The sequence below is a fragment of the Plectrocnemia conspersa genome, unplaced genomic scaffold, assembly GCF_051122295.1.
Source record: "Plectrocnemia conspersa isolate PC_06_02 unplaced genomic scaffold, ASM5112229v1 ptg000008l, whole genome shotgun sequence".
NCBI lineage: Eukaryota > Metazoa > Arthropoda > Insecta > Trichoptera > Polycentropodidae > Plectrocnemia > Plectrocnemia conspersa.
Genome location: NW_028277172.1, coordinates 10,166,275 through 10,192,319, shown reverse-complemented (window position 1 = coordinate 10,192,319; position 26,045 = coordinate 10,166,275). Strand labels below are relative to the sequence as shown.

General features: G+C 32.9%; 1 protein-coding gene across 2 annotated transcripts in view; it reads right to left on the bottom strand.

Annotated features, from left to right (window-relative positions):
• Asap (ArfGAP domain of ASAP) overlaps window positions 1-16,218 on the bottom strand; it is an 84,617-nt gene extending 68,399 nt beyond the window's left edge. For both annotated transcript variants that reach the window (XM_088191174.1, XM_088191175.1), the window contains exon 1: window positions 15,961-16,218. In XM_088191174.1, coding sequence (XP_088047300.1) covers window positions 15,961-16,101 — 141 coding nt within the window. In that variant the 5' untranslated portion in view covers window positions 16,102-16,218. The remainder of the gene's footprint in view (window positions 1-15,960) is intronic.
• Window positions 16,219-26,045: the final 9,827 nt, after the last annotated feature.

The window sequence follows — 26,045 nt, the reverse complement described above, 5'->3', positions numbered from 1 at the left end:
AAATGAACCAAGCTTCGAAAAATATTATTCAATGGACAAACATAACCAAACATCAAGGATATAAATATGTAAGTAATTGTAATGCACATACATTAGTGTTTCATATATCAAACTAATAAATAAAAAAACTACAATAAATTCCGTGTGATTAAAAATATGTTAAGAACCAATGGTGTTGTGTGATTACAATATTGAACATTAACTAAATACTATTCACAAAGATTGAGCGAAATATTCTTTCTTATAGCATTGCATTCTTGGGTGGTTTTTATTCAGGCTGTGGTCCCAACATCTGAAATGGGTACAGGGTATACCCTAAATAAATTATATATAAATAATAGGTAAGAATGTTTAATTTTGTGATTAAATAAATTGGACCGCAGTGGATTCAATAAGAAAAAAAATTGTCAGGTAAAGGTTCATGTTTGGGTCCACTTGTCAGGACTTTCCTGACTTAATAATTTAACACTTTCGTTGGATCGATTTGTTCTGAGCCAGCTAAAAGAAGAAAATTAAATTGTAATGGATTAAATTCATATTTTTTTAAATTGTTAGTCCCAACATCTAGAACTGGTACAGTGTGTATCTTAAATAAATTGGACCGCAGTAGATTCAAAAGAGAAAAAGTTTTTGTCCGTTTAAGGTTAATGGCACGACAGTTAAAGTAGATTCGCACGTGTAATTATATATCAAACATGGATAAGGTCGATCGACATCGGAGTTAGCGCATTCTGAAACAACGTTCGATTACACGTATCGTTTACTCGGTTTGGTGACAAGCTCGTTACCGCTACAAAGGACGTTTCAATCCCGAAAGATCGAATTACGCCGGGGACTTTCGGGGTTTAAAAGTCAAACTTGATTCTCTAATTACGAAAGACAAGACCATAAACGGTAGTCAACATTCGTTTAATTAAGTTAAACAATACGAGTTAACATCGCATAACTAATTGGATGTAACACAATAGTAAATTGTACATTGTTTAGTTGAGAAGAATAAAGAAAACGCCAATAGTTTAATTTAGACATCTTCCGTTCAAACTGCGCGTGCTAGCGTGTATAATTTTGCTAATCTTCAGTTTTGCGCAAGAGTGAACACGAAAACGGCGTATTTTAATTTTAATTTGTATTCATGGACAACGAAAAAAAAAACTTTAGGCACACAAATTAAATTAAGTAAGCTTCAAGAATCGAATTAAAATTGAGTACCATCGGATCGAATAATAATGAACTCCTTAAGAGTCGATAATTATATTGAGGCGACGCAGATAAAGTGACTCTCTATAGAGCTTTTGATGCCTACGTTTATTGACAAAGTAGGTTTCATTAAGCAATTACTCCTTGAGAAATTAAATCATTCGCACGGATGCGCTTTTTGAAACAAAACATGCATAGCGACATCAAAAGATGCGATCGATTCTGACTCTTGCACTTTGCTTTCTACTTGACCCATTTAACAAAACCATTTTGTTGTATGAAGTCGGCGCTAATATCAACACTTGCCAATTCGAATCGTATAATGCAGGGTTTCCCAAACTTTTTGAGCGACGGAACACTTGGCAAATCCGAAAATTTTGGCGGAACACTTAGCTTATTTTTTAGGTTTGGTAATTCATAATAGTAAAAATAAAAATAAAAAATGTTATTAAAGAAATATCATTAATTAATAAACATAAAAATACAAATAAATAAAACTCCTAATGACTCTGATGATTTTGGGTTGTTAAATTTTTTTTTTTTATATCAGGCACAATATTATTTCTGTATTTTGTTTTTGTTGCAATATATTTAGAAAATCCCATTTCGCATAAATACGTCGTGGAAAACGGAAGTAAACAAATCAGAGCTTGTTTTGACACATTAGGGAGCTCTTCAGTCAGACTCGCCCATAAATCATTTAATGGCTGATCTTTATATTTTTGTTTCAAATCAGAGTCATTAATTAAATCAATTAAGTTCTCATAATCCCTTGCGCTTAATTTTAATATTAATATTAAGCCCATTGGTTTAACTTTCACGGAAAATGGATTCCGAACCCAGGAATCGTCCTTACTAGTTTTCGGAAAATATTCTGAAAGAGTAGTTTTCAAGTTATATAGGTGTTCTAAAAATACTTGTGAAACTTCTCTATCAACTTGAAAATTCAATTCATTTAAACATTCATCCAAGTTAGGAAAACAATCAAAATTATTAGATTCAATTGATAAAATCCAAAATTGTATTTTTTTATCAAAAAATTCAACTTTATCTCTCATATTAAAAATTGTACTTGTAAACTTTTTCCTTGTAATGATAAGTTAACACCATTACACTTTGTAAAAATATCCGCCAGATATGCAAGATGTATCAACCAGGAAGGATTTGTTAAACATTTTATAAAATGATGTTGCAAATTATTTTGTGCCTTCAAGAAAACTAATAATTCATTTCGAAGTTCATAGTCTTAATTGTGCTTTTCCTCTGGATAGCAATCTCACTTCAGTATGTACAATTTTTATGTATTAGCAAGACTAACAATTTTTTTAATTTACTCTAAATTTTTGTGAAATATCTATTTTGGCTCCGCGGAACACCTATTTTGGATCCGCGGAACACCAGTGTTCCGCGGAACATAGTTTGGGAAACCATGGTATAATGCATAATAAATTGCTCAGACGCTATATACAAACAGCTACCATTTTATTTCATACTTGTATTCTAACATAGCTAAGATTGATACTCTACATATGTATATATCTAGATTGCTAGATTTGAATCGCATGGCAGAGATAAGTGATATGCGAACGTCGAAAGTTTAAGCCGGAGAACCCAATCATTATAAATTGGGCACAGATAGACTAACGGTTCAATTTCGCAAATGAAAATTACAATGCTTACCAACAATCACAGTTATTTATATACACGCGGATACATCGATTGGGGAGGATCGCGAAATTGCACAACGATCGACGCTAGCAAATTGGACAGGAAAAGTTTAACGATCGGACGATACGGATGTTTCAACAGTTAACATCTTTTGTATTGTGAGTAACCTTTATTTAAAAAAAAAACGACGACCTTGCAAGATAGAAAAGAGAGAGCCAAGCCAGAACAACCAGTTTTAGAAGAGCGTGTTATTATGCAAAGCCGACAGGTCCTAAAGACTGCACAGGGATTCAGAGCGACTGCAACGAAGCGTTTATATCTATTAACCCAAGGAATTCAGTTTTTACAATATCATCTGTATAGTCGATTCGTTTCTTGCGCGTTTGCATAGATTGAATCCGCAAAGGCGTAAATAAACATAGTGCGAGACAATGGTCTATGAAGTTTCATCTCGCTTTATCGATATGGATCAAAGGCGTGATATTGCATTCCAGACGCTTGCGCGAGGAAGTAATGTTACATGCGACGTTTATCGGACCGGGCTCGACTAATGTCCATTGTCATGTATGCTATTTATCGACGCCATCATTGTATTCAAAATATGCACCAAGTCACGATGCAAATATTGCCTTCGAACAATGACAAACCAACCTTGGACTGTCGATCAGAGCTCGGTTTTGATTGAAAAATATGCCTACTATTTAATATCGGTCAGATGTATTAACGTACAAAAAAATTTATACGCCTGTCGAAACAAACTCAATTGGGCTGGTGGTAAGCTGTTCTGTGCCTTAATTGCTGCTACTATCACATCCGAGTTGAGTGTGGGAGGGATATTTGCAAAAGAACACATCCTCGGCTAAACGAGAACCTTGTTATTTTAGCAACAGTCGCTTTAATTGAAAGCTATATATAAATATAAATTCGATTTCGATAAAATACATTTTAAACATCTAAATTAATTTCACTATTATATTAACCTTTAGTTCATTAATACTAATTTTGAATTTGTCTCGGTACACGACGGTTAAGAACTACGACTTCCTAGCACGCTCTACCGCCTCTAGATGGCGCGTCGCCGAGTGTCTGTGCCCTCGGATAATGTGCTCCGTTACAAATATCGCCAGTGGCATTTTTTATCACTGTTAACTAGTGTTTTCTATATATAATATATTATAATGTAACTCTATAATGTCAATTAATAGAAAGTTTAGTTATAAAATTGCTTTAAATTGCGTCTTAAGATCCTTCTAAAAATATATTTTTTCGATTTGAAACGATTCCAAAATAAATATATTTGAATTAGACTTTTAACTAAGGCGCATATTGAGCTGTGTGAAGCAGTCGGGCATGGCTGCTCGATAAAAAAAATTGTGTGGCACAGTTGCCCACGCACATTGGATAGCAGTTTAGTGCGGCAGTTTTACAAATGCAGGGGCAGTGCTGTTTTAAATTTTGTGCTCTAACTAAAATCGAGTGAGCAAAAACTTTTTTTAGAATACCTTGATTTGAGTTCTGAATCAGATTCAGATTGCGAGTTAGAAACATAATTGTTACTCAATCAGAAGTCAAGAAAGGTAAAGCTGTGGAAAAGTGAGTACATGAAAAAAAGAGGAACTCGAGGGAAATTTGCACTGACAAGAAAGTCGAGGAGAGTTTAAAGTACTTTATACAAAGGGATGCAATGCTCAAACACCAATTGGAACCAAATAAAACCGACAGTATTTTTGAGGTTATTTTATTTTAATTTATGTTCCTCAAGAAAAACTGATAATATATACAAACATATGGAAACACGAAAAAAAGCTTAGAACAATTTTTTTGTGGGGACCACACATTTAAGCACATTTAGAAGGGCGATTGTCTCATTGTTAATGACCGTGACCAAAAACGTTCATTCATTAACAATGAGACAAACATCATGGCGCAAGAGGGATTTCTTTTGACCATACAACACGGGTCGTTAAGAGAATCCCTTTTGTGACAAAACGGTACCACAATGCAAACCCTTTCCTTAAAATTCGAAAGTCTGGAGCCAAGCAAAAAACTGGCTTTCGATGTACACATCCGATTTCTCGAATTCTAAGAAGCCACTGTAGCGATTGGCTAGGAGATCGATGCACAATCGTGATTGGCCAGTTAGCGTGCATCCCCCTAAAGGATATAAGCCCGGATTCCGACGAGGAGAGGGCAGACGATCCGAGACAAGAGACGGAGGCACCAGACAGCAGAGCCAGTGACGTAGACAACCAGAGAGCCAAGATCTACCAGCAGTCATCGGAGGAACCAGCCACGCGCCCTCACCGACAGACCTGCAGATCACACCTGACACTCGCCGCACGCAGCCACAGAGCCCTGAGACATCATCACCTGCACACCTTCATTGCAAGACACGTCACGCCGTAATCGTCCATAGTCAAAATTGTAATTATAACTTAATAAACAATCTAATCACCGAAGAGTGTCATTGACAGCGAGATCAACCACTCCTAGGGCTACGTCCCCAAAATTTTATTATGAAAAATTGTTAACAAAGGATTTAAAAAACTGATAATATATAATGAAATAAAATAAACGAAAACTGAAAGGTGGCACGTGTCACACGTGTTTCTGTGTCAGATACATCAGCGTGGGGCAGGCCACGTCCGGCGCAGTACTGCCCTGCCCTGCTCTGCATCTCAATTCGCGGTGTTTTTCCTCCAAACATGGTGTCACAGAAACTGTGCTGTCCTGTAACTATCAACTGTGCGTCAATGTGGACCTGGCCTTATTGCTAAACTGTATCTGTCCTATATTAATTATACTATATATTTACACCTGCAAATAAGAGTTATATACAACCCATATGTGTTTCATATTTCTTGTCACTATCTAGTATTGAAATACGAGCTATGCTTTTCCCTATTTTTTGTAAAATTATTGTAGCTCATTTATTGATTAATGGATTGAAAAATGCATTGGTTAGTGCGGTTTTCGTTGCGGTTGATTTCACTCAAAGTATGCGCAGACCGTCGTCGCCGAACCGGCCGAATCTGCTTGTCAGTTTTTGTTGATACTGCCAGTTTCGACCGCATTTTTTGCGGCATGATATACAATAGCCGATTCGAATCGAACGAAAGCAAATGAACGCCGAGTATTAACAATGCGATAATAATCTGAATCATCATAACGACGAGAGCGAACAGTACAACAAAAAGTGCAACGATCCGACGGTCGTTTTGAGGTGCGAGGCCTTGAAAGAGCAATTGAACGAACGATTCATACAATCAGTAGTAATGTGAATCATTATTACTAATTCAATAAAAACAACCTGAATCGCTCTTATGTATAAAATATGATTCACGTTGAGGTAAATTATTGATGTATTACATAAAGGTAGGACAGTAAAAGTGGTTTTAGTTGAGCTATCTGTTACGACCTAGACTCCAGAAAGTTCTTGGTCATTGTCAAGTGTCAAAGCAATCGTTTTTGGCTGGTCTCCAGACCACAGGCGTTTGTATCAAAATTATGTTTTTAAGAAAACATCGCCTTTGTACTAATATAGATATTTTTATAATCGTGATCTTATCGCGTGCATTAGTTTTCGTTCGCCTCGTATATCGACGTCGCGCTGTCTGCAAGGACCGCGTGTATGCGTCACGTGTATTCTTTTAATTTCTTTGTCATTCGTACGTCTGCTGAGACAGAATTGTATTAGTCATATATAGATGGTTATACATAACGGCGGCGCAGCAGCCTTTGAACTTCAAGAACGGAACGAGAAGAATGTAAAACGGTCGTTTTTAACGCCCAGCACTTTCAATGCAACATGCATAATGTATTTTTAGAAGGCGGACGGCACCGTGTCTAATGAGCTGAGTAGTAATTACCTATGATTTTCTCAGTTAATATTTGTACAAAGCTCTCAAAGCATTCCATCATAGTTCGGTTGCGCAATGGTGACAGATTATACCGCACTGCCAAATATGGATACTTGCAGCAGCGAAAACCGAAAGGGAAAGTACTCGAACCGCAAATTACAGATGGTTAAGCGACCTCGGTGTTAATAAATCTTTTTTTGCAAACCGGTCGCTGATTGTACAGGACACAGATGCACCAAACGTTCTTCACTTTCTTCGTTCACAATGAAAGTGTAGTAGTAAATAATGAGTGACGGACTTCCTTTAAATGTTTACGACTGAACATAAACCACAACGCAGGATGCAAAGACGGAAATGGGCGAAGTAACCGCGAGTCCTGAAGCGCTCGCCATCTGAATTCTTGGAAGCACAATTTTCAATCGCACAATTAAGATGTATAAATGCGATTTGGCACCGAGTCAAAGACAGCGCTTACACCTGATGACGTCAATATTTTCATTATAAACAGGCGTAAGAACAAAGTTAAGGTCGTGCATCGAGACAAGGTCGAAGCTTTTCGTGCAAAGATGGGTCCACCATGAAAACAAAACAACATCGTCGGCAGAGCGAGAAGCCCGCTTGGTATTTCGGTCAAACGTTTGTGGCCCGAGCTCGGCGTCGTTAAACCTGTTTTGCGGATATTTGACCGGTGAATAATATTACTACGGCTATATTGAATGACGACCTATATTCATTGAACGGAAAGGAATTAAATTTGAGTTGCGAGAGATAAGGCGCGGTCGGGTGACTACTAGATAACATTCAAGTGTGGTCTATAATTTAAATCAAAATAAAAAAAAAAAGTTTACACCCGTTATGTAATAGTATAGTGCTATTGACTTGTGGTGTCGCGTTCTCTTTTATATGTAGGTCAGTCAACAGAGCCACTCGTTTATCTGACACTGCTGAAGAGCTATGTCAAGTGTGCATATGTGGACACATCATTAAGCCTCTAAGAAAATAGAAATTGTAAACGTGGTAGGCGCCGTATTGACAACGTCGAGTATCTTCAAAAGTTATGGAACGGAAACAGATTTAGAAATCTGTTAAAATACACCTTTCGTTCTTTCTCTGAACTCATTGATATTTATGTATGCGCAGGGCCTAACAACTCGACACCGGTGCACACCACAACAATATATTATAACTTAAATACAATATGGTAATATAGTGGCGACCACTCGAATTTAAAATAATACAAAAAAAAACACCATCTACATATAAATGCATTCGACGATGAACGGAGCAAATATTTAAAAGAAACTTTTAATCACAAAAGACACTTTATACTTTCAAACGAAAGTAAGGCCCTACATCAAACGAACCGCTCTCATTTTAGACAGCGGATTTATAAAAAAAGGAAGTCATTTCCCCCCTAATTATTCAAATATATAGGGAGTTTTTTTAGATATCTGTATTTCGAATTGGTAACACTTTTGCCAGCGACGGCCAATTTGACAGCTGATTTGTGCTCAGTTTGGTTTGCCATTTCACCATAAATAGACTTAATAGATAAATTGTGCAAATTTATTTCGGAAATCGTGGTTCAGTTTGCGAAACTTACGGTGCGCTACGTCCATTTTACCACATATATTCTAATTGATAATACGCATCCGCAGAGACGTCGTACAGTGCATACCGAAGAAGTTGTTTCTGATTTGGAGCATAGTATTGAGGGGAGCCCGAATGAGTTGATTCGCCATAATGCACAGCAGTTGGATTCGCCATAATGCACAGTAGTTGGAAGAATTGAAGCCGCTTGACCATCGTGTGCGTTGTACGTTCAGTGAGTTGACCACAATGTGCACCAAAGTCACTTTTTGGACATGCAATGATCTCGCGTGAATTACATGAGGATTTTCCTAAGGTGAAGTAAGCAATTTTGCTTATTAACATAGCTAGAGTGGTGGAAATGTGCCTTAACAGAGAAGTTTTTCTTAAAAAATCAGCATTAACTTCCTACTGCTCTAACATACAATCTGCGTAAATTTTTCGCTGTCCACGGCCTGAGCTTCAGTTCTTGTATTATTTGAATTTTATACGGGTGTATGTGCAAGTCTTGATGCAAAATGCGCCAAAGAGAGCCATAAGAAAAACACAAAAGGGCGCCACGATATTTTCCAACCCTTACCCTATTCCAACGCTTCTAGTATCATACATTTTTTTCACTACGTTGCGAATTGTTCGCTCAGTAGGACGATGAAATTGACCACAATCCTCCCGTAAATTTCGATACACAGTTCGTAGAGTTGTTATTTCTGTAGAGCAATTTTAACGCGTTGAGCGAAAATGTGATGTTGCAAACTAACATTTAACACGCGTAATTATTGACAACTGTCTGATTTACAGTACTGCCAACATGGGAAACTCGAAGTGGTTCATCCTGTATTTTAGTATTCATTTAGAGATCGTATCACTTCTTTAGCGTATAAATCAATGCTATTATCGCAAAGGAGTTAGATGCGAATACTTTGATAACTTATTGGTTCCAGGGGCATTTTCGATTATTATTCGGTAGCAAATATTATATTTGATTACGCAATCGTGCTCGGAGGCACAGGGCTTTAATTCCTAGCAATCCTGCGAAATTGCAGACACCTCAATGTTGCAAATCAGCGTCTCGGGCGAACTTTTGCTACTATGGCGAATTTGCAATGCGAAATCCGGCGAAAATAAGGCACGTATTCATTATTTTCCGTGACGGGCGGCGTTATTGGGTATTCGAGCGGAATACCAATTGCAGGATTGAGTCGAGATGGCAATAACGAAATATACACTACCGGCATTGTGATTTAATATCGGGGTGTAATCTATCAATTAGCGACTGCTCTCAAAAAGTGTGGATAACTAGAAATCTGATCTCAATCATCTATTAAAAGAGTCAACGTTATTTTTTGGACATTTCTAAAATGTATATAGCTGTATCAATGATGTTTTATTTGCTCGTGATTCGCTATCCGTAACGGCACGATAACAAATTACGCGATAGTAACTCGGAAAAAGTGGTTCATAAAACTGACACAACGGCGACCTCTGGGAGTGGTTCAGCAAATTGACGTTGTGCGATAAAAGTAATTTCATAGTGTTTTAGGTGGAATTTATAAAGGCAGCGTCACATGGACGAATGTTGCTATTGTGTTTTTGAATAAGGGCGCGTCAAAACACAACTCGGTCCCTTCCAACTATAAAGCAACATGGTATGGTTTGCCCGACGTTGACTCGCTTTGAATATCCGGTAAACGCCCTCACGTACGCAACAACTTCCTTATTGTGCGCTCGGACAAAGTTTAAAACTGCCGTTAACGAGATAACCGCGTGTTTTAATATGAATTCATACGAGCGACTAAACAATTACGGCCAATTAGGGTTGACGGCCGGTGACTAATTTTTTTTAAACGGCCGCAGCAATTCAACAAAACGTGTACAAATTGGATACTTTTTATGATGAAGTATTATAAAAAGAGGACAATTTAAATGTTCATTTAAATAAATACTTTGTCTCGTAAATAAAACATATTAGATTGAGCAACATTTTATTTGTAATGTGCACTAAATCGAATATTTGTGCATTAAAATATTAAAAAATGAGCATTAAAAAACTACTTTCAGTGATAGTATGAATACTAGCTAATACTCATATTTTAATGCACAATGTATTTATTTAAATGCATATATCTCTTAAAATAGTTCCATGTTAAATCCCACCCTTATTTGAGTGCAACATTAAATGTAAAATGCTTGCATAATACGCGTTTTATATCTCGCATATTTACATAAACGTGCCACATATTGCACTGAGTTAACAAACTTGATTCAATTTGAATATAATAAATCATTGGTCAACGTTCACTGACAACATAAATGAAACGATCTCGGTATTTGCTTTGGGCAATCAGGAAATCCCGATTGAGAGATAAGCATTATTGACACGGTTTGCGAACTAACTATAGTTGATTAATACACGCAAGATGTCATATGACAGACCTCCGGTTGCAAGCAGTATTTTTACTAAGCTGAGTTATTAATGAGTTTTGCATACATGCATATGTACATTTTAAAAAGCATCAAGATAAAATGAGATCATTTTTAACTGTATTTTTTTTATAAAGCTTCTAAATTATTAACTTTTTATGAATGTTAATATGTATAACGGGAGGCAAAAATATAAATACATCATAAAATATTACTAAATTTAAAGTATGCACAGTTATTCGCCAAACCTGTCTGTATATTTTAATAAGCAAAATCTAAAATTTATTATACAGTTTAAGTCTTACGGATTAATGAAAGTATTTCGAAGAAAATTTGTTAATTAACATTTAGTCGATATGATTAAAATTTTACGATTCAGTCTCCTTGAATATAAATATTTTTATATTAAATAATAATTATATTCAATGCATATATAGCAAAAAATGGGTATTATGTTAAATTATGGCTAAGCGAGTTCCGCTGTACATATTTTGAATTTAATAGGAAATATATTTTTATTATTTATTCTAGAGCAGTGATTTACAACTTATATTCTATACAAAGTATAAGCAAGTGCATGAGAAATCGGAATTACTGATTATTATATAATTATAAGTCTAATCGATCAATACAGATTAGGTTTTCCTAGATTTTCCTAATCTCACAGATGAATATTAATAATAAAAAAATCGGACCAGATCGTGCATAGTGACATATATTGATCGTAAGCTAAAATAATAGTTTGTAATTAAGAAAATAAATGTAACTAATCTAGTCTTTGATTTCAGGATGGGGTATCCCGTAGTTATGCATTGGGCTATCATGTTACAACGGAAGTTTAAAAAAAAAACATGATATGTAAAATCGAGTTTGTTTATCGGCCATTTAAGTACATTACATGTGATATATAAAAGTTTAAGAAGTAGATTAAATAATAATTCACTCACATTTAAAAAAAAATATTAAAATTTAGAGACCACAAACATTGTTTATATGCAGATTGAAATTTTAAATGTTTTATAGAAAAAATCTGAATCATTTATTTTTCTTGAGTTTGACATGTTGACACAGCCATATTATCGATAGACCCAGGGCAGCCCGAGAGGCAGGTAGCCTGGGAGCAGCAAAAAATTTAATTAAAGGTATAACATTTCATTCAAAAATGTTCAATGCTACTAAAATTAGTTAGTGAGAGTACGTGCAATAGTGTGCACACGATCAGAGACCATTAGAGAACAATCAAAATTATTTCGTAGAGCTAGCGAATTTTAAAACAATCTTTATTTATTTAATCTTATAAATGCTATAACACACCTACTTTTTTATGTTGAACTTACTTATAAATTATTTTTGGCAACATGTCACTTGCATTGGGGTTGTAAAAACGTAATTTATATAATGTTTAAGCTTACAAAATATATTCTGATAACTTTTTAAATAATTTTACATTCATTAATAAGGGATTGCACTGAAATTCAATGGTATATTTTTAATGTTAGCATATTAAAGGGTTAAAATTCTTTGCACCTCGTCGCTCTTCTATGCAAACTTTGATTTGCTTCTATTGTATTCTTTGTTCTGTGGTTACCATACAGTCGTATTTGCCGCTGTTTTTCATTTCAGCGTTGATCTGATATTTTTAAAAATAAATTTATGATATAATTGTAATACAATAAGCAACTATTATGTAGTAATTTTGATTTACTGTAAATTATAAAATTCTTTTAGTTAATTTTACTTTTTTATTGCGAAAGATAATTGATGGTAAAGTAAAATTGGTGTATGATATTTGAATATATATAATGAGGGGGGGGGGGGAAGCAACTTAATTTTTTCCTGGGGCGCTAAATAAGCTTGCCTAATAATAATATTTTTCTTCAGTCGTTTATGCGATGCTACCTATCAACTTGCATAATGTAAGTGGTAGTCGTTATCTAACATTAAAACATTAAAAACTCACTATGGCGACCGTTCACCAAATAAAACGTTACTCGGAAGCACTTTTCTGAAACAATTTTTTTAAAGAAATAATTTATAGAAATGGCCATAATTGCGACTGCTTCGGCGAATTAAACATGCTCACAGTGGTGACAACCCGACGTGGTCTAAACACGCTTATCGTGGAATCAAATAACGATTCAACAAAATTTAAAAACAATAACTACGAGACGCACAAGCCAAGGTAGGACTAATGAACCGCCTACATATTTTTTGTGATTGAAAATCACTGGCTTTTAAATTAACTCAACAGAAATACATTAGGAGCTCCTCATACCAATAAGGAAACTGATTCAAATTTATGGGATTATCATGATAGCTCTACAACTATCATTGCAAATACGTTACTTGCATAATAAATACATTTATTCGAGCGCAAGCTTCGTTCTAATTTAATTGAATAATATGCTGCTGATATAGTATAAGCTTATTGGACTTTTCAGTCCATTTAATTTTAAGTTAATAATATATAGTATGAATAAGCGGAAGTGTTTAAAGGTTTATAACACTACCATAATATAACAATAATTAACGTAATAGCCTGTAAGTAATACTATAAACGATTAATTTAATTAAATTTGCTGTTGTGTGAAATGTGCAGAATTAACCCAACATAAAACATAGTGAAACAAAAAGAAAATCCCAGAGGTAGTCGAACAAAATGTTCATCCTCGCATTAGGGTCAGTTACCAGCCGATGATTTGATTTGTTGAAAGCATTGCAATTCTTTTTCAAAATGTAAACGCCACAGTTATTAATTAAAATTTACTAAACATGTTAAAAGGGTGGAAATAGTAGTATAGGTTTGGATCAGCCTCCAAGCATTCCAATTTGTTAATGTGTATACGTATTATATACACTACTTCAGAACGTGGCATTATTTTTTAATATCAAGTTAACGTTGTCATGATAATTTTGCGCATTGCAGTTTATTGGTATTTTTCTATCATAAATCGCATGTATACAAAAATATTTTTTAAAACATGTCATTTAAGTGAATTTATATCAGAATAACTTTTCACCGGTAGATATATATTTTTACCAGTGAAAATATAATTTATACGTAGTAATAAATTACATTTACGTACTTATTATTTATTCACACGCGATGTATAATTGTTAGTGAATGTGTATTTTTCAAAGCGCAAATACATTTTCACCGGTAAATATTTCTATTAGCGAAAATATAATTTAACTGAAGACGCTAATATGTTGATCTAAAATGTCTATGAAACTATTTTTGACAGTTGCGAAACGGCTATTTTCTGTTCAAACCCAAACCTAACCTAACAAAAGATCTAAAATTAATTGTAGTTTTAGCACTTTCAGTTTGACTTAATATTCCTGAATTGTTTATGAAGAATAGAAATTAGGATAACTGAAATTAGTCTTTCTCAACAATGATCAATAAAAAATACATAAAACATAACCCATATGTGCATAGAAAGATACATATGTACATACTTGTTTTCTTGTACCATCAATATGTTTTAAAACCATGACAAAACTACTTTGCAAAGACGTAACGAATTTTTTTACGAATGTTTCCAGTCGAAATTCAAAAATATACAGAGCGCTAGTTAATGGAACTGTCCTATGTAGCTTAAAATATATAACTATAAAGTATGCGATTTTGGAAATTTCAAGGTTGTGCCATAGTAAATCCCAAAGCTCAAAAAAAAAATTCGCACCAAGGACGAAACCTACAATAAGCATTTAAATGTAGTGATAGGCACCTATATTAAAATCACCGGCTTAAGCCGAAATGTTTTATGATGTCAAGTAACTCTCAGAAGTTCTTGAATAAAAAAATCAAACGTTTCAAGTAATATTTTATGATTAATAATTCACAAATGATAAGTAAACATATGTATCATATGAAATATGTTGTTTATACCGTTTCTAAAATACTAAATTTTCGTATGTACGTATTTTAATGTGTAGTTATTCATGTTAATTAATTAATAAATGGGTCATGTTAATAAATAAAACGATAAACATAAAATTTGCTTTACACATTTAATTGTATTGAATTATTATCGTATCGCTCAGAAGACCGTATCCGCATTTCGAGAGGCACCAACAAGGATTATTTAATTAACACGAACTCACGCATTCGACACCGCCGTCCGACACTGACACTTTAACTACATAGAAATAAATCATAACGGGTGCACTATTAACAGATCTTTCAACGTATGACTGGCTGTATAAGTCACACTACTCGGGATCAAATCTTGGAAGAACGCCGTAATTATGTTATGTCGTAGCATGAATTCGTCTCAATTATGCAATGAAACTGGATTGTGTATCAAAATATTGCTACCATTGAAATTGAGCTGCGTTAAAGGCAAAAATAGCAACTGACTTGTAACTTGAAAATAAGTCCAAGGGACATTCTATTAATATTATAATTTTATGGAATTTCTAAGTTAATATTATTTTTTAGCCCAAGCAACAAAACAAAAAAGTATTTTTATATTATTGTTTCTAATTGCAAAGAGTCCGAGTAACGACAGGTATTTTCGCTTGTTAACAATACAAAATTAATTTATTTGTTATTGTAAAACTAGATTAATATATAATTACTGATAATATGTGAATTTTAATCGTCACGAAGATAAGCTGCCAAGGATTTTGGGAGGCTTGGAACGTCCTGTTGTTTAATGGCAAAATGTCACAAGTCAATCATAATTTGAGCGTTGTAATTCGATATCGAAATAAAAATAATGCTATTAATATTTTGTAATAGTTTAAATAAGCAATTAATTCAAGACAAATGCTTTCAGCGATAGAAAAAAAGTAAAAGACGACGAATATCGGCCATGTTTTTTTACGCTCAGTGTTTACATATCGGCGATTATCCTTTCACCGAGTTTTTTTATAACAACGACACAAGGTCAGCGTTATTTACATTCGATTTAAATAATGCAACGATGCAAAACGCTAGCGGCCCCTTTTAAAATTAATCATACTGAAATATACGCTTGGTCGCCGCCGTTTATAATTTTTCTGTCATTGCGTTGTCAGCACTGCTTTGTGCCAGTGCCAGTGTTGTGTACGTTTGAATGAATTAGATATTTCGTAGTAAATGTCTGTGTATATGTATAAATAATGGGCGTTTTTACGAATTTATCAATAATCCTCGTACGCGATTGTACGAGTTAAAAGACGCGGCGCGCTTTGTTCGCGATACATGCGAGAGTATAATGTCCAGGGGTCAGACCTCCTCGAGCGAAGTGACCGTGTACCGGCACTGCGGCATGCGGGACACGAACGTGGAAGTGGTCGGCGAGTTGTAGTCCTCGCGCGTCTCCTCGATGAACTCGCCGACGCCTATCAGCACCGGCATGTTGGCGGTTCGCATCGGCGACAACAAACAAACAACAAAAAACACTTCACTCGAACGACGCGGAAACGGCGCCCATTTCGCGCGCGCGACGCAACACACACAACACCTTAGAGCGCCTCGCCGCGCACAACTGACCGCCTTCAAAACAAAACCGGGCCGTCGCCAGCGGCGCTTGGGCCAAACGGCGTTCATCTGTCAAAACGGACGCTTTGCGGCCAGCTACTCTTGCTCTGCCGAATAAAAAAACGTTAAATAATAAAAATATACTAATTTCATTTTTAATTATTTAAATTCTTTATTTTAAAATACTTTTAATACTAAACTTGTTTTGGATTTAAATGCTGTAACTAATAACATAAAAATAATTTAAATTTTATGAAAAACTGTTTAGTAATACTATGATGCTTCAAGAGTTCATAAGAATTTTACGATAAACAATTATATACACAAATATAGAATTAGATACTTATCGGTCACTTTTTTGGTAGATAAAGCCATTGCTTTTTGATACATTTAACATTTAATGTAATACCACGAAAATTGTTTAAAAGCGTGCTTTAGAATTCGGATGATTAGTTCGTTGTTGACAAACTGCTTCTGATGTTTTTAGCGGTAGACCATGATGTCAAAATATGGTTTCTGTTCTGATGCCTTTATACAAACTAATTTGAGTATTCAATATTCATACATTCTAATATATACACTTTAATACACTAATTCTTATAAAAATAACGCGCAAAATATTATTTTTGTATAAAAAAAATGAAAAAAATGATTATGGCGCATATTTTAAAGAGTTACATTTCATAAATTGACAAATATGGAAAACAATTTTCAGAAAGATATAATACCTCGACTGGAGTATCACAAAAACCCAACTTGAATCAATTGCAGTTTCAATTATATAGTAATAACATAAATACTGTAATTAATTATTATATTATGTGCGGACGGCTTGAAAATTTCCACGAGAGTGCATACGATTTTAGATTCCGGTAACTTGTATTTCTTTCACAATATTTCCTTCTAAAGGTTCTTGCTGTAGACGGAATACCCTACCATCTCGATGAAAACATTCTCGACAGGTCTTCTTTTACTAAGGACCTTAGCGTAGCTTTTTCAGATGTATGGTTACTAATGAGGTTATGAATAAGATCGGCAAACGAGGCGCTGATAGTCTTTGTATTCTTATCGTGGTCAGCAAAATAATGTATTGCTCCCGCATATTTATTTGAACACTTTTGGAAATTGCTTAAAAATATAGTTGACAAACCTTCGCTGTTCGAGTAGCTATAAATGTAGGCCCCAGAGGACATCATAGTTCTCGTCACGTCCTTTGTTATTGTCTGTAAAAACTAGGACTGAAGCACTTGGCAAATTCTTCATGACACACTCGGGAAAGTTGCCCATGTAAAAATTAAAATGAATAATTTCAACATTTTTTGTGTAGTATTTCAATTAACAAAAAATGCAATATTTTAAAGTTTATTTAAATTTTATTATAGCATCGTTGACCGTGTGAAGGTATATACAGTAATACCTCGACTTACGATCCACTCTACATATGAACAATATTCATATTTCTTTTTTTATACCTTTATATACGAACATAGATTCGAGACACGAACCGCGGAGCACTGCGTTTGCGCGCGCTATGTATCCAATCGATGTATTGTTACTACGTGGAATTTATCTGAAATACGATGGAAATAGTTGTGTGTGCAACGCACGCTGCACATATTTGTTTTTTGTGTATCCTTTTCGGTATTTATGTATTCAATAAAATCTAATGTGAAATTTGGTTTCGAGATACGAATCACAGAAAAAAAATTCCTAATTAAGTACGTATGTCGAGGTACCACTGTATTATGTTTAAGTTATGTTATAACGATATTAGATGAGAAGGCAATTTAAGAGTGTGGTTGTAATGAAAATTGCTGAGAAGTGAGAATGTATAATGATGCTCTGCGTAATAATGTCGTTAGCTGTTAGATCACGTCAATCGTTGTTATATGTAATTATTACTGCTCAATTAAGGTGATCTGATGTTGTCATCCTTTTGTCCTTTTTTGTCCTCCTTGGATTTGAAACAAAAAAATCGCAATTACTTTTATTTTTATGTTGTGTCCTACATTGATATTTTCAAAATTTGGTCACCTTAGCTAAATTAATGGCATCTTGAAAGATACCTCACTTGTTAGTGGAAATGTATTAAATAAAAGCAATAATTTTAAATATTTTTAGTTAAAGTTAGCATATGATTAAATATGAATTAATGTAGGCAAATAAAAAATAAAATATACTTATAATAATATATTATATATAATTGTAAGCCTGTAAGTAATATTAGTTTCAGTATTTTCAAATAGATGACAGCTTTATTTTATTTAATGGTTTACGACTTTACTAGTAATAATAAAATGATTAGCATAAAATATAAACATACAATAAAAAACATATTTTAAAATTAATATATTTTTAATAATTTAATTTTAATATGTTTGTCTCACTTACATGATAATTATTTATTTTTATTTTTGGTAATACATAAGTTTTAATATAAGTAAATAGATGTCACTACAATTAAAATAATATTTTTATATCGAATTTTAGCAAAAAATACTTTCATTGCATGAGTTTATTTTAATTATACAAATATTATATGTTTAGAAGATTCATATGTATAAATATAAAACATTTGTTATTAAATTTGCAAATATTTTTAATAGGTCCACCTTACTGTTACCGATTTTTTTGATTGCCGAAATTGCGTTTATTACCAAAGCACGACTTCATTAAAGGCAGCACCACGGGTTGTATAGGGGCAGGTGCGCACCATGAGCCTCATTTTATGGCACAATCCATATTGCCTGACCGGAATGGGGGCACCTGCCTTTATACCGAGCACCTTATTCCTGACGAGGCACAACCTGTCAATGGACACGGTGTGCATTCTCGATTATATAATTCGTTAACAGTACCTATGTATAGCTCCAGTTCTAATAGTGACCTTAAGAAGCACGAATATATATAAAAAAATATGTGTTTTATATAAAGCCTTTTGGCCGGCAGAATTTATTAAGGCGCGCGTCGCCAGCAGGTGGTAGAACATCTGACTGTTTTTATTGGTCGCTTATTATTCAATCGGCGATATGGTGTGTCCAAAATATTGTGTAAAAAAAGAGTACAAAATGTGCGTGTATAAAAAGCGAGGTTAACATTCGCCTGAGATTTTTGTTTTGACAAGCATATTTATTGGTTGGATATTAAAATAGGTAGTAGCTAAAAATGTTGCACATTATGTTTTATGAATTCACAGGCATTACTTTATTACTTTGTAAAATATATATTTATAAAATATTTAAATATTATAAATAGTTATAAATGTATATAATTATATAGTATGTATAACATACTAATTATATATAGGTAATACACATTTTACTGGTTTATAATCATTTACATGTTAACAATTCGTTATTAGCTACAATTTGTTAAAAAATAAGAATTTAAAATAGAACCTTTGTGATTGTAATATAAGGGAAAACTATTAAAAAACTTATACAATTTAAGCGAAAGAAAAAAATTGAAACATTCAATTATTGAAACATAATTTGAATATATTTAATTGGATATCTGAAACCATTGATATGTTGTTATTAGCCCCTAAAGGTCTAAACTTTAGACTCTAAAGCAATACGTGCTTTGGCATTTTGAGTTTGTATTTAAATTTAAGTTTTTTTTTATCGTAGTCGCCGATATTTCTTTTTAAGGCTGTAGGCCGCAATGGCGACAAGCCTTTTAGAGCGAAGTTGCAAAATATGTTTATTAAATTTACGCTTGGAGTACAGGTGTAAGACCATGTATTTAACGCTTGTTTTACATTTTACGTTACTGACTTCTTCATTTAGAAAAGGTGGTTGCAGAATTTGTCTAAATATTGTGAAAATAATTGCTTCTTTTTCAATTCGGTTGATTTTAATTTTCCACTTCTCAAAATATTTATTTAAGATATCAAAAGATTTTTGTAATTTATTCGCTATTGGTTTAAGACCATAAGTATTACTTAAAATAGCTGTATCGTTAGCGTACATAGATAAACGAGTGTTTTTATTTTTGGAATATCGTTCGTATACAAGATAGAAAGGAACGGCCCGAGCAAACTAACTTGAGAAGCTCCAGCTTGAATTTTACGCGGGATCGAGTATTCATTATTTAGTGACACAGCATGGCTTCTACTTTTAAGGTATGAGCGTATAAAGCGTAGCAGATAGTCAGGGGTTTTGTTTTTGTATAGTTTATGAATCAAAGTTTAGATGATTAGTATGATATTTTGGTATTCCTAAATAGATTTTGTCGGTAAAGTGGTTTTTTGAAAATCAGTATAATATCTATTAGCTATTTTTTATAAATGTTTTTATTTCTTGCTTATTATTAAGCAAGCCATTAGCGTTCCAAGCTATCAGTCTGAGGAGGTGGGTTAGTACAATCATCATATTATTTATACTTTTCATGAATTCTGACATCATATTTTTCCATTCTTGTGATGACTTGGACCATGCTTTGATCATTTTAATTATTTACTTCTTCTGATTGCATATACTGTTTATTTTGTGCTGCTTGTGCTTATGTTGATTTACACGGGCGATGTAACATTTATTTGTATAGCATCAAATTTATGATTTTATATTATTATTGCCGCAATTTTAGGTGGCTCAATGACCCCACAGGCATTAGCTTCACAATTGTGTGTCACATATTCACATAATTAGTTTTTAACGATTTAATACTATTATATTATAATTTCTGGTTAAAATGCTTTAACGCGACTCAAATCATGGTTTCATCATGCTTTTTCTACATTCGATGTTATCTGTAAATATATTTCCCATTCCCTTTTCCTTTGATTTCTTCATAAAATTATAATTGCTTGTACACGTATGATTTATTGGTTAAAAAACCATTAGCGTTCAATCTCCTTTCATTCTATTAAGTCCATTTACATACAGTCATTATAGATTAAATGCTATTAAAAATCAGCTATTACACTTCTGCAATTTCTTTACGTCTTCGACTGATTTGCTCAAGTCCATAAAGCATTTTAGTGTAGAAAATAAATGCGCACATATGTAAAACGACTATGGTACCGATGGCGCCAGCGTCTGCGGCGCTCGTTAAACGGGGGCTCAATTAAAATTGCTCAACGTTTATTGTCCGCCATTGAAGATCAATTCTGAAATTAATTACTATTTGCTATTGGGGTTTCGTGTGTGGAGACCACACAAAAGGGACTCGGACGGCACCGAAAGGGAGCGCGCGCTCTAGGCATGAGGGAGCGAGCCGGGCGTAGTGTAAAACGAGAGCAATAAATTCGAGCTGGCCGATTCAAGAAGCCGCTGCGAGATTGACCAGTGGCGTACGTGAAATGTATTATACTAAAGAAAAAAAATATGGTGTCATAAAAACTATCTATGGAGGTTTAATAAAGGCAGCACTTTTTTTAATTAAAAATAATTGATCAAGTTCGGTATGCTTGATGGTTCCTTTCTTAAGGTTATTTTTTTTAATTGATTATTTATGACAGACGAATTTGTTCCGTATGCAATCTAAACCGTTAATGCATCTTAAAAATAATAAGTCACCAGATACAAACATCCTTTCTGCAGAAATGATAAAAAAGATAAGAATACTCTTTTGAAACACATACACAAATTTATTACAAAAATATTTTGCAATATGAAAACACCTCTGAATGGAATAGAGGAATTATATGTTCAATGCATAAGAAGAGCGATATGTTCGAACTATAGATGTATAACAATATTAAGTACAGCATATAAATATTATTTAATATTATAGTCAGCCGCATACACAGAACAGAGAGTTAACTAGAACGGCCGTTCCGTACAAATACGCATATAAAAATTGAAGCAGCGCCAATTTGACTTGGGCGTCGAAAGCCTGAACTATTACCCGACAGGACCGTACTCGTATCAAAATACATATACATTTTTTAAGAGAAAATATTTTATATAAAAGTTTTTTCATTATTATAATTATTTTAAAATAAAAATAAGCAACTTTAACTTACATTATATGTAATATTGAATTCCGACAACAAAATATTATTGTAGATTTATTCACACGCGCTTGTTTCAGATGAACCATCAATTTCGTTTCAGAATATCAATTAGGTTTATTTAATTGAAATAAAATAATAAAATACAATTTAAAATTTATTTATTTTCGCTGTAATATTAAGATCTGCAAATTATATTAGTATTGATAAAAAGAACTGCAAAGAAAGCTGCAAAACTTCCTTAAATACAATATCTTAATAAATATACAATATACCGTCTATGTACTGATAAAACTCACTAATTGCAAAAACTCACTACTGAGATATATAAATTTCACAATAGCCATTGAAAAAGATTTTATTGAATATCTATGTATGTAAGTGATTTTTAGTTTTTATCCGTGAAAGCCGCTTCTATATATTCTTTATTCTGTGGTCGCACGCAACCATATGGAGAAAAATAATAAGGAAATACCTATGTAAAAATCCATATTAGAACAGCAAAATCAACAATAGATCTAATTTTCTCAAATCGAATTTTTGGCTCTGACGAGTGGGGGGGGGGGGGTCCTACGCAAGAATAAAGTGCGAGTCCTCCCGAGGGTTTTATAACGAATACAAAAATTATAGAATAATATTTTACACAAAGAAATGTTAAGAAAATATCACATATAGTTTATATTTTTTAACAATAAAATCACGTGTTTTGAATAAACACATAAATCAAAATTAAAAAAATACTAAATTACATATTGTGAAATTATATAAGAATAGTCAAATCATAAAAGTAGGAAAAGTAGCTGGCGAAAGTGAAACCTATTTATGATTACTTTTTAGGCATATTCAATAATGTTTACAAGTCAAATTAAAACCTTTCCCTGGATGAGGGAATAATTCCATGGTTCGTAGGTAGACTTATTTTTCGGGTATTCAGTCCTCAACCAAATATGGAATGTTGAATAGAATGGTTTGCGAATACCGGTTATATTTGTAATTTAAAATTATACACCGGAAATAGAGAAAGATTAATAAACACGGTGATGAATGTACTAAACCTGTATATGGACAAGTAGCACAGTGTTTATGTTGACAATTTTTATAATAGCGTTTTACTCGCAAAAGATTTATTTTTATTAAAAACAAGACTTTGTGAAACAATCCGGAAAAATAGGAGTCTGCCAGAATCCCTCAAAAATATAAAACTGTAGTGCCTACAGATTAAACATGCCAGAAAAGGTAAAACGCTTATCCAAATTTGAAAAACAAATAAGAAAAGAGATGTCAGAATGATACATACTTTTCATAAGTGCCAGATGATAGGCACGTGAAAAAACTCAGAACGACCGGCCTTACAATATATAAGCCTCAATGTATAATGTACTGTAATAAATATATAAGTTGTTGATCACGCCGACCAAAACCTAGTAATATAATATTTCGAAAAACAATGGAATAAACAAATTTTTTTTTTCTTTTATTTTTTTTTAATGCGCATTGTTTTATTCGTTCAGTGTCTATCAAAATTTTAAATCGTAACAGCAAAAAATTCGAAGATTTTCTTTTGAGTAAGGCAAAAATATGGATGCAGAATTCAGTGGAATCTATCGATTCTGAATGTGTTTACCGTATCGCCGTGCCTGTGCTGTCGACCCACAAGAAAGGCTTTCGAATAAGCCTAAAAATCGTCGGCGAATAAAAATAAAAAGTGTGAAAAAATATGTGAGAAGAAAATGTCGTGTGTGTTCTGCATATGGAATAAGGAAAGATTAGCATACATATGCAGAAATTGTGAATTTCAGTGTTTTTATACGTATCACTAAAAAAATAAATATCGAAATAGATAAAAAGTGTAAATAATAAAAATAAAAATAAATAAGGATATAGTGTAGTTAATAAGTGTAATTGTGAAAATAAATATTAATAAAGATATAGTGCAGTTTATAAGTGTAATTGTAAAAATAAATGTGTTCGTGATAGTTGTTCGCAGATAATGGATGCCGAAAAATTTGGTGAGTGGAAATTATATTATATTATAAATAGATCTTTTTTTATAAATCTTTATCAAAAAAAATTGTAGAAGCATTTAAACATATGTACATATTATTAAATTATATAAAACTGGTTTGTAACTATTGCAACCATTTCCAATTGACATGAAATATTAGGAATGAAAAAAATATTTATTCGTTCATGAATTCTTCCTCAGAGATTCTTTTAAGCGCAATAATTATTTTCAAATATTTTACTTAATGATGGCAATAAACCAATACGGCGATAATTTATCCGAATTGTAGTATTTCCCCCCTGGTTTCTTAATCTATGAATTATTGCGTTTTTCCAAATGGTGAGGAAATATCAAAATAACAAACACAAATTTCCAAAAATGTTTGTAAGTTAATGGATGCTATTTCTTGGAAGTTCTTTGATTATCGTGTTATCTAATTAATCTATAGATATATACCATAACGTTTTAATTTTTAATTTTGCAATAATATATAGAATTTAAGATGGATTTTTTTTTAATTGATGTGTTTCAATTTCTTTTAAATGGATTGATTTTATGTTTATCAAGCCACACAGTTTTATCCCTGATATTTATTTTTGTTTAAGGAATGTAACATAAGTGGTATTTTTTAGATGAAATAAATAAAACGTGCCCTAAAAAGGCGACAACTTATTGCATTGCAACGCAATGGGATAAGACGATTATTTTTACAAAAAATTGAAATAAAATATAACTTATTTTTATTTGATATTTTGTTAAAATAATATACTAGCATCTCTCATTATCAAGTAGAGGCAAACTTGATGATATCCCTGTATTTTTTAATAAAAGAAAACACATGACGAAGGACTCAAATCCACGGTCACTATGCAATCTTCTTCCAAGACTCGTATACGAGTCCACGGGCGTCAAGCTGTTTTAAAATTTATATTTCCGATAAATTATATTAAACATACATTTTTTAAGTTTTCATTAAAATTTTTATATATTTATAAAAAAACAGGCATTGATTTATAGTACAATATTCAGTTATGTAATAAACATTTCAACATATGTATTTTTGTTAAATATAAATGTATACGTAACTGAGATATATAGATAAATATTCGGATGGAGTCAATGGGCTGTATTTTTTTCTTTTAAGCAAAAGGGATATATCATAGAAAACGTCACATCATATTTCACTAATGATGATATAATTTTCTTAAGCATATCGAGAATATATTTTAATCTAATTATTTCAATATTTATAAAACTTTAAATTCACTACATCTCGAACGTTTTTACAAGTTTTAGTATCTGTGTTCTTGCAATGTGCTTGAATCGGAAATGTTCAAATTGGGGTTCGCGATTTACATTTACATAAATTTTCCGTTTTTTAAAATACACTAATATAGTATCTAATTCGAAATAAAATTTCAAGGCCAGCTCTGTCTAGGTCGTAAGTTTTCAAAGTGGGCAATATCGCTCAGTGGTGGGCGATGCTGGGTTTTAGGGAATTTTGTGGACGATGGATGAGCCATGAAGGGCGACGGAAAAGTGGGCAAAAAGTTGATTCAAATAATGTTGTGAGAACACGTTTTAGGCATTTTTTATTTGTGATAAATTAAATATGTTTTGCATAAATATAATGCGTTTCAGGATTTTTTGAAAGTCGCCGCTCTAATCGATTTTTTCAGGTATCTATGAGTTAGAGCCAAACCGTTATGGTACTTACCAACTTAATTATCTTTTTTAACTTTTTTCAATTGCGAATACTATTTAAAACTATTCATTTTTATTTTTATAAGTAGCATTTATTATTTTATAAATAGCAATTTGAAACTTGAAAAAATCTTAGAATGTAAATAATTTCTAATACTTAAGCAATATAGG